The following is a 9,935-nucleotide window of genomic DNA, read 5'->3' as shown; positions in this document are numbered from 1 at the left end:
GTGGCGCTGCCGTGCCCTCCCCCTGCCCCCCCCCCCCCCCCCCCGGGGGCCCCGAGACCGGCCCCGCACGGGCCGCGAAATGTCGGGCGGCGCGGTGCGCCCTGGGAGCTGTAGTCGCTCAGCCCCCTCTCGCCCCACAAATTCGCTCTCAAAATGTCCCCCGCTGAGGAAAAGCGGGTGCCTACAACTCCCAGAGGCGCGGAGAGAGGCGGAGCGGGGAGGGACCGGTGGCTTCCTCCCCTTCCGCACCGCTCTCCTCGCCGGGAGCTGTGGTCCCGCCGCCGCTTTGGCCGCCCCGTGGCTGCCGGCGGGGACTCGCTGTCCCGGCGCGCCGCTGGCCGTGGGCGGAGCGGGCGAGGCGGGCGAGGCGGGCGGCTGCTGTGGAAGACGCTGGGCCCGTGCGGCGTCGGGGTACGGGGCGATCCCCCTTCCCTTCCCCGGCGGTTCGCGCCGTGTGCCCGGGCGGGCGGGAGCGGGAGGGCGCAGAGGCCAGCGAGAAGGGCTTGTGTGGTGGGGGCGGTTTGTATCCAGCAGCATCCCGGCCTGGGAAGGGCGCTGGGCCCGTGGCCGTGGTTTGGGGTGACGGGGGTCTCCGTTCTCCTCACAGGCTGCAGGAAGACGCACAGAGCTTGTTTGAGCAAGACCAGGATGGAAGAGCCCAGTGGGGACCTTCCCATGCGGAGAGACGCCGTCCTCTCCGAGTCATGCTGTGATCATGCTGTGACAAACCTGTGAGTGGTGTGGTGTAAGGGCCAGCATGTTTGGCTAATAACGCTGTAAAGGCTAAAACGTCTCCTTAGGAGCAGAATTCTTCCTTTCTGTGTAAGTGCCCTCAGACAAGAGATACCCTGATTCACAGCTGGCAATGAACACTTTTAGTGCCATCTGAAAACAGCTGGTTTAGTTAGTTATGTGATTCAGTGCCTCTTCTGTGTTGTAGTCATTACTTTTCATGTGTTCCAAAGACTATCATTTTAAGAAGATTATTTTCTGTTAGGAAATACATGGAGTGCAGTGTTTTCAAAGGCAGTCGTCAGCTCCCTTTTTTCAAAGACACCCAGACTTCACATGGAACACAGCACTGGGTCTGTTGGGTTCTTCAGAAGATTCTTTATGGTTTATGCTTCATGAAAATCTGGCCCTAACTGTGAACACAGCCTTTCTTTGAAAACAGGACTCTGTGCTACTCATGGCCTTAATACTTAGCAGCACTTAGTAGTGGCAACGCATAACTATTGTTTTTCTATTTTCTTAACTGCATTTAATACTGTTTATTTAATAGTAGCTTTCTGCACATGCAGATTATGGTTTGATTTTTAAAAAAAAACTTCTATTTTACAGAATAAAGTTGGCAGTGTGAATGTGGAGACTGAGTAAATATAGTGGTGCCTGCCTTATTAGGCTGTGTGTTGTTCTTTTGCCAAAAATCCAGGAATATGTGCAGATTTTTATACCAGCATGAGTTTGTGTCAGATTTAGAACCTGGTTCTGCAGCTTTGGATGATTCAGGGGGAAGGAATTATTTTTGAAACCTTTTTTAAAACTACATTTCCAGTATCTTGATGGAAATGTTTGTTTTCTAGGGTGGAAGTGCTGAGATCTTTGGTGGCTTTAACTGACCCTCAGGAGGGGAAGCTGACTCAGTCTCAAGAGAAAGTGAGTGACTCACAGACTTTCCATGTCTGTTTACTGCATCGTTTCAGAAAAACCTATAATTAGGTAGTCGAGCTTATTCTAATAATATATTAGAACTGTTTTCATAATTCACGTTTCTGTGAGTTGAACCAAAGGGTGTGTTTGCCAACTCTTGTTCCCTATTGCCCAGCAAGTGATAGCATGATCATCGACAGCCTCAGTTCAGCAAGGTTCCCTTCAAGCAGGTTGCAGTGTTGGTATTCCAGCTGCTTCTGAAAGTCAGACTTCACATCATGCTGTCATTTACTGACTGAAGGGCCTGCTCTTGGATGCCCATGGTTGCAATCTCCCCTTGTTTCCATGTGCAAGCATGGCATATGCGATTAGTTTTCTTAATCCAATGGGATTGATTTCTTGAGCTGGCTTGTTTTCTGATTCCTGGAATCTAGTAATGACACGAGAGCTTAAAGCCAAGGAAGGAGTGGAGCTTGTACTTTATGCCACATTAAAGCAGATTTGAAACTGGCTCTGATATTTTTGTGGAGTTCCTGCCACTGGCCTCAATCATTTTATAGTGTCCTTTACAATAGGCGAACATGATGGTTGTTGGGACAGAAGGTATAATGCAAAAAAGGATCAAAATGGCGGAATCAAAGTGTGAGAAATTAGGATGTGTTTTTGTGGATTTTTACTGTATGAATAAACACAGGGTGTAATTTGGAAAGGTCATTGCTGTGTCTTTGAAGATGCATAAGACAGTTATGTGGGATTCAGATTTGCTCAAAAGCCTTATATTCGTCTTCCAGTAACTGGACCTGCTGTAACCTGCAATGAAATTTGGTGTGTAGCACCGTATTTAATTACTTCATATTCTTGTATTCAGTCTTGTGTAAATCTTTAATTTTAATGTGCATTTGTTCCTTAAATAATGTTTTCATTTGAAGGAAAATTGCTTAGGAATCCCTAAAGAACAGTTGCCTGTTATATTGCAGTAATAATTATTTTGCACGGCACAGGATGATGGTCTCATACTTGGTTCTCATTTCACAGTAAAGTTTTTATGCTCTGTTGTATTCCAGGCACTAAACTCGCTGGGCATTTGGAAAACTGTATTTGCAGCTGTTCCTGGGCCTACGTCAAAGACCTCAGTGGAGTGACAGCTTGAAGATGGGAGACCAGGAGGCAGGTGAACCCTTTCTGGGGATCGTGGCCGGTGATGCCAGAGACTATGAAGGAGCCCTGCCCTCAGACACGGTATCACTCAGCGATTCTGATTCTGATGATCTGGGGTTAGTGGGTGAAGCAGAAGTTGATACAATATCTCCTGAGGAGCCATCTGTAGATGATGGGGATTACAGATCAGGGGAGACTCCTGACTCTTCAAACAGCAGTCACAGATCTCCAGTCCAGCCGTTCCATCTGAGGGGCATGAGTTCTACATTCTCTCTCCGTAGCCAGAGCATTTTTGATTCCCTGGAAGAGGCGGCCAAGCTGTCTGTGCCCTCAATGCCTGAAGATAATGTTGTTGATGGGAGATTTAAGCGTCCATTGCCTCCAACCACAGTTTCAGGTGACATGGTTCCAGAAAACATGGGAAAGCAAGCCAGACCAGTGCTGGCTCCCAAAACCTCTCCTGCAGTGCCTGACTACGTGGCACACCCAGAGCGCTGGACCAAATACAGCCTAGAGGGAGTTTCAGAGTCTAGTGACAAGACTAACAGGGCAGTGGCCATGGAATTTTTAGAGGGTTTGAAGAAAAGAGGGGAGGAACAAAGCTCAGCTACCCAAGATAGCTACACCCCGTACTTCAACCAGGACCCTTCCAGCTGCGGAGCTGGGAGGATTGTCTTCATCAAACCAACTAAAAGAGGTGTTGATGGACTTGAAAAGAAAAGATCAACAGGGGAGGATCATGAGAAACAGATGAAGACAGATCTGAAAGGAAAATCTGTTAAGAAGACTGATGACTTGAGGGAAGAAGATAAGGTAGAGCTGGGGCACTTAGACAGTGACAGTGGAAAGGCAACAGAGGAGGAGGAGTGCATGACAGAAGGGGACCAGAATACAGAAGATAAGCTTAGTGCAAGGTTTAGTGGTGCAGCTGAAGAGCCATCAGTGGAAACAATTGGATTCCACTGCAGTAAGAAAAAGAGTAGGAAAAATTTCCGACCTAAAGTAGACGACGAAGGGGAGGAGGAAGAGTCCTGAAGGATGAAGCACATTGGAGGAATCCAAGGACTTGTATTGTCTTGTTCATATTTTTCCCTTTCTTTTTTTCCTGTTCTGAAAACCATGTGATAGCTTTTTGTCCAACGATTTGTGTCATAGCCACCAAGAACATGTTATATTGTTAGAAATCAAGCTACCTAAAATAAATTCCAGACTTTTTGTTCAGGAGAAATCTGTGGGCATAGGATAGTTGCACCCTAGCAGGAGAGAATAAGGTATGCTTTGTTCGCTTTCACAGCTCCCTCGGGCTCGCTCTGGAGCTGAAGTATCCAAAGAAAAAGAAGTGTTAGCAAAAAGGCTGCAAGGCTTCCTAGTAACTCCCAATTTTAAGAGTTGTTCTCAAATCCTGTGGAATCCTGGAGAAGAGGTTATGAGCTCATTAGGCAGAGATTTTTGAACAGTGAAAATAAAACCTAGTCTTCACAAGGTGTGGTTTCTCCTGGCCCCGTCCCAGGGAAGAAAACCTTTTTCAAAAACATCCTTTTCTCATTGCCATTGAGAGTGAAAGCACAATAGTGCCCAGTTATATTATGATGATATGATTATCCTTGGTCTGCACATTTGTATGTCCTTTCCAGGAGGAGCTGCTTCCATACTGATTCTGTGTGTGGATTGGGGTATTTGTGGGAATGAGATATTTATACCAGAACTGGATACTTTTTTGTTCTACGTGATGCAATAAACTTTGGTTGTAGCTTGATTTCTTTATCTCTGAGCCATGCTGAGTAATGCAGGAGTAGAAGTTTTAACAAATACTCAGTTTATTTGATTTGAGAATTGTCTTGAAAACCTTTTAGAGTGTTACTCTAAGTTCACCATCTTGTTAACTTCTCCGTCAAGTCCCGCAGATTCTAAAATTCACATTTTTAACATTTTCAGCCATTTTACAATTTATAATCCCCTCATGGGATGAATCATCTCATACAATGATTCACATTGTAAGGAATGTCAAATATGGTAGTTTTATATGCAATGTAGTAAATTTAATAAATAAGATCGAAAGATTAAACACTTTGAAAGGTTGTGTGATTTGAAACTCAAATTAGTTCAGGTCAGTTTGGACTCACATTTTTTTGCCAGTATTCTAAATGAACCAACCCAATGGTGGCATTTATAACTGTGTAGTGAAAGATGACTTGTTAAGAATTTGTGATATTTCTCAGTAGGCTGTGCTTGCTCAAACTTGGAAGGGTGTTTGAGGGGCTGACTTCCTCTGAGGGGGATCCATCTTACCAGTAATTGACTGGTAGGCCCAAATCACTTGGGGGGGGTCTTCATGTTTGAACAGATGCATCATTTGGCAGAACAAGCAGAAAACGAAGTAAAATGAGCAGTTGTGCTCCATCTTTTGAAATCCACCTTTTAAGAGCAGAATGAGTGTGGAGTTGGATGCACATTAATTAAGAGGTCATTGGTAGATTCGTTGGCTGTTCCAGTGCGTGTCAGTGGGACATAACAATTCCAAATGGATAGGTTTCTGTTTCCAGTGGATAATTAGTGTGCTGATCACGATGAAAATAGTAGCCATTTCGAAGTGGAAGCTGCTGCCTAGAGCAAGACATGCTGGTTGTAGGATAGCTATTACTTCTTAGCAAAAAAAATGTAGCTCAGTACAGACTGGGTTTATGATTTGTGCTTACCTAGGGTGAAGAACAGGTAGAACTACCAGAATTCCATTGCTGTCAATGGAGTCAGAGGCCTGGGGCACAGCTGAATAAACTGGACAAATGCCTGTTTTATCAAGCCATTATAACAAGATTAATATATATTGATAAAAGACTCTTTTCTGAAAGGTATTTTTGTCAGAGTTGAGATTTATTTTTTCTTCCACCTCTGGTAACAGCTTTTGTGCAACCTACATTTACATTGCCTGGAAGCAATATCATATGCGTGAGGAAATGCAGTTGAAGCTTATCAGTGTAAGACAAGACACAGCCCAATACTTCCCCCTTCTGATGCTGTTTATGTTATTCCAAAGAAATTTCCCCTTGAAGAACAGTATTAATACTAATTTTACTGGTGTATCTTTTCGTACAGAATTCTAATAAAGCCAGCGAGCTTTTGCATGCTAAAAATGTACAAGCCAGTGTGAGTAATGAAAAAAAGCGACAAACAGTCCAGATTCTTAGTCCATGGGATAATTCTTGGTGCACATTCTTGTTTTAAAGTCCCCTAGTGATTTTTTTTTTTCCTAACCTTTGAGAGAGAAAAGTAAAATGCAGTCAGAAAACCGCTGAGGTGTGGATGCAGCATTCCATGCGGTGTGGTACAGGGCAAGGGCTCCTTTACAGCAGGAGGCTGGCAGCAGCCATCATCAGGCATTAGAAGGACAAAAAACCAAGTGGCAGGAGCTGGCGGTCTGACTGTGGGAGAATCCAAATACTTCGTGTTTGGGAAGTGAGTGCAAGCCGCTGCACGCTTGAGGATCAAACAATAAGCTTCCAGTTTCTGGGGATGAGTGAGGAGCTCTCAGTAAGGAATACCAGCAAAGAAATACCTCACAGGAGCCAGCGTGGGAAGAGAAGACGGTGAAGGCAATTGTTTAAGGGTTGTAGGAACTCCAGGAACTGTATGAATTGTAATAGTTCAGTATCCCAGGCCTTTTCCTGTGGAAAATATTTCATGATTTCCTTTCTAAGCAACTCAGAAGTACGAGCTTGCTTTCTTGGCCAAGGAAGGGGCTTGGTTTTTAGTGCGTAAACGATCACCCTTCCAAAGGGACACTCCCTTAAACAGAGAAGTGTGGAAATTGGCAATGATGGCAATGGATTGAGGGTGTGGTATTTGGAGAACAGAAGGCAGATCTTATTTGGAAAATAAAGTGGTAGAGTCACCCCGGAGGAGAAAGCTTTTAGTGCTGTTTGTGGAATGGTTTTGCAGAAAACCGCTATATGAGCAGGGGCTAAGAAAGCCCAAAAATTGAAGCAGGAAGACTGAGAAATCCTCAGTAACGTCAACCATTGACAGTGCTCAGTGTAAAGGCTTTGAGAGCTGGCCCTTAGGCCTTCATGAGATCAGGATTTTACTTCTGCAGTAGTACAGTAGGACAAAAGGTTTAATCTGAAGAAATAAGAAAAAATTTAATTATCGATGTATGCGATGTCATTCTCAATCTGATCTGCATGCTCTTCTCTTTCACTTCTTTCTGGCAAGGGCCATTCTGTGTTGGCATTCATCACACCTAATAGGGTTGTAAAAGTCATGTGTTTGTTTAAAAGCCTTAGGAGAAGGGGAACATAATAGTAATTGCTTATGAAACTTAAAAATGTTGAAAAAAGGATGCTATAGATTCTATTACTTTGCATTTGCTCAGTAAATGATAAACACAGGTTTATTTTTACAGCTGTTTAAGTTTCTGATTTTTATGCAGTTACAGTATTAAAATGCCTGGAGAGCCTGCTACAGGATGGATTTTCTTACTGAGTGCTGATAATGAAGCAATTCACATAAGGGTTTTATAAGCTTCTGACAGAATTAAGTAAAGCTTGAGGTTAGCTCAAGTCTGAGTGACTTGAGGTCTTGTCATGTCACAATTTTGTTGAATTATCCAGTTACTTGTTTTTCCCCTGTAGTATATATATGTTCAGTTTATGGGTTTTGAAGGGTATTTTGTGTAATAGATAGAAATAGGTAGATGTTGAAATAGATCATGTAGAAGAATATCCAAAATCTTTACTGTTTTGGATATCCTGCAGTGACCAAGAAATAGTCTTTTTCTATCTCTAATGTCTTAAACTCCAAACAGGAACCCTGGGACACTGAACAAGATTCTTAACTGACAGAAATAATTGCAACTCTGAAGGCAAATGAACTCTGTTGATTAAAACAAAGTAGAAGACTTGCTCAATTTTTATTTTTAATGATTACTGTTATCCGTATTAAATATTTTGGTAATACTTAGTAGGACCATCTCATTGACTCAAGAAACCCCCAAGAAAATCCTCTGTGGCAAATAGATACTTGTTTATGTGCCTGAAGTTGTGTGAGATTATTCTAACTCACACTAAGTGACAGTCCTTTCCCCAAAGCTTTTAAATGTATTTTGCAAAAGGTGATTTTTTTTTGTTCTGAAGTATTAGTATTCTGTTCCTTGCTTATGTTCCCATTACTTCTATGTATCTCCTTATGTGGTTATTTTCCAGTCTTTTCTTTCCCCTTGCATTTTTTAACTACATTCTTCAACTGTATTAATTAGCTCATCCATAATTGTTTTCAAAACTTACATGTATAGTTTGGAGCTGGTTGTGTGCACAGGAGGTTGGTTTTGGTTAAGACCTCTGCCATTGAGGAGATAACAGCTGTACAGTAGCAAATCTACAAAATAGTTACTGATTAGATACCTTCCCTTTTTTCTGAGTATATTGCATTATCTCAAGCTGGCATAAACTTACTGAAGCATTCCTTGTGTGTTCCTGTTGGACCTGTATAACATGACTTTTTTCAGGAAGCCATAAAATGGATAAGAGAGGGAAGGGAAACTGTAACAGGAGTATTAAGATAAGGAACTTTCAGCAAGGCCAAAATTACACTGGAGAGCATAGAGATAAAGAAAACAATAGCAGTTGTGCTACATAGCACCTGGTAATGCTGAACATTTTCAGACTGATTAAGAAATGTTTGTTTATATTTCAAGGGTTTGTCATCAGAAGCGAAAGACAGGGTTTCCTGCAATTATTTGCATTTCATGATTGTGTGTTAGTTACTTCCCTTTGAGATGCTCCTACCTGGTATCTGAGAAAATTAAAAAACCCCATGTCCACGAAGATTAGGTCAGATCAGGCAGAATAGGGGTATTTTTCAAGCTGGCAGTTTTAAAGAAAGAAAAGATTAGGAGAAGGCTGAGAAGGGGGGGGGGGAGATGAAGCATTTCATTCCAGAAGCATCCTTAACAAAGGAAATAAACACTTTTCAAGTAGACTAGCAAAGAGAGCAAAAAATGCTGTATTCCCTTTTCTCCTTTCTACCAGTGGTAGAAAACATACAGATACATTTCTCCTTCTCTTTATCCCTAAATGGGGTCTGCCAAACCACTATTAAATGAGAGAAATATGGTGAAATCCTAAAGCTGATACAAATGCCTATAAAACTATTACTTACCTGGGCTTCCAGAACTTTAAACCGTTTTTCTTGTTCTTTCAACCCACTAAAATATTTAGACAAATTATCCACCCTGTGGAAACAAAGCAGAACACATTGAGCAAAAAGGAAAGGCTTCAGAAGGAATTGTGAAACACAAACCCTGTGTAACTTACTAGAACCATGGCCCCTCACTGCATTCTGTGCTGCTCAGACATCCCAGAGCCCCCTAAAAGTTTTGTCCTTTTGAAGTGTTCCCGGTAGTATTTATTGGACAGAGCAGCATCTCTGGAACACTCTCATGCACCTGTTGCTCAGGGGCTCATAAACTGACACAGATCACAGCAGCCCTTCAGCTTCTGGTGAGGGCCACTTAGCCCCAGCTGCCGTGGAAATCAAGGGCAGCAGAGAGGAGCCTTCTGTCTCTTCAGCCACTCATGTGGCTCTCCCACCTGTACCAAATGGAAACTGATCCTGGTGTGAGAACTGAGGCCACAATATTTTCTATCTGCACAGGAGAGGTAAGCCACCTAAAATTTACACAAGGTTTCATTTTTGGGAACTGGCTTGACATTCAAATCCATTTTTTCATGCAGTCCAATGGAATTGTGTATGGAACTTCCATATAGTGCCTCCAAATCATGGAATTATCCACATGCTTTCTGCATCCTTCAGCTCTTCTCCTATCAGTTCCTTATTCTTAGCATCCGATTCCCCATAGGCTTGGCAACTCCCTCTCTGGTTTCTCCTAGCTACTTACTTCAAAGTTTCCCTCTAAGAGGTTATATTCCAATCACATCTATGTGGAAAACCTGCTGCTGGGTGGGTCTAGTGCATTTTGAGATTGGTTCAGTGCAAAGTTCAAAGAATCATTTTCTGAGGGTTTAATAAGATTTCAAAAACACATCGCTACCACCTAGGAGCAAAGATAAAAAGCTATGGGTTTGGTAGTGTTCATCTGAATCTTTTCTAGTCTTTCTGGCTCTGCTATGCCT

The 9,935-nt window shown here is 42.8% G+C and overlaps 2 protein-coding genes across 6 annotated transcripts in view; one reads left to right on the top strand and one right to left on the bottom strand.

Moving 5' to 3' along the window:
* Positions 1 to 291: 291 nt before the first annotated feature.
* TSSC4 (tumor suppressing subtransferable candidate 4) lies at positions 292 to 4,564 on the top strand. Of its 5 annotated transcripts, none has more exons than XM_027651391.1 (4): positions 292 to 411; positions 608 to 731; positions 1,584 to 1,656; positions 2,715 to 4,564. In XM_027651391.1, the coding sequence occupies exon 4, from the start codon at positions 2,803 to 2,805 to the stop codon at positions 3,841 to 3,843; it is 1,041 nt and encodes a 346-aa protein (XP_027507192.1). In that variant the 5' UTR covers positions 292 to 411; positions 608 to 731; positions 1,584 to 1,656; positions 2,715 to 2,802; the 3' UTR covers positions 3,844 to 4,564. The 5 variants fall into 5 exon arrangements, with proteins under 5 accessions (XP_027507192.1, XP_027507195.1, XP_027507193.1 ...); XM_027651394.1 differs by having other exon boundaries at positions 608 to 822; XM_027651392.1 differs by lacking the exon at positions 1,584 to 1,656.
* A 2,109-nt stretch (positions 4,565 to 6,673) lies between these two features.
* Positions 6,674 to 9,935, bottom strand: part of TRPM5 (transient receptor potential cation channel subfamily M member 5) — a 41,210-nt gene continuing 37,948 nt past the window's right edge. The window contains exons 23-25 of the mRNA XM_027651084.1: positions 8,962 to 9,034; positions 8,088 to 8,178; positions 6,674 to 7,045 (exon numbers count right to left, since the gene is read on the bottom strand). Coding sequence (XP_027506885.1) covers positions 6,945 to 7,045; positions 8,088 to 8,178; positions 8,962 to 9,034 — 265 coding nt within the window. The 3' untranslated portion in view covers positions 6,674 to 6,944. The remainder of the gene's footprint in view (positions 7,046 to 8,087; positions 8,179 to 8,961; positions 9,035 to 9,935) is intronic.

The sequence above is a fragment of the Corapipo altera genome, unplaced genomic scaffold, assembly GCF_003945725.1.
Source record: "Corapipo altera isolate COAL_440 unplaced genomic scaffold, ASM394572v1 78, whole genome shotgun sequence".
Lineage (NCBI taxonomy): Eukaryota > Metazoa > Chordata > Aves > Passeriformes > Pipridae > Corapipo > Corapipo altera.
Note: the sequence above shows the minus strand (reverse complement) of the source record. Positions and strands in the feature narration are given on the sequence as shown.

Excerpts from the sequence above, each read along its gene's own strand:
- TSSC4 (XM_027651392.1), top strand. The coding sequence starts at position 2,803 with ATGGGAGACCAGGAGGCAGGTGAACCCTTTCTGGGGATCGTGGCCGGT.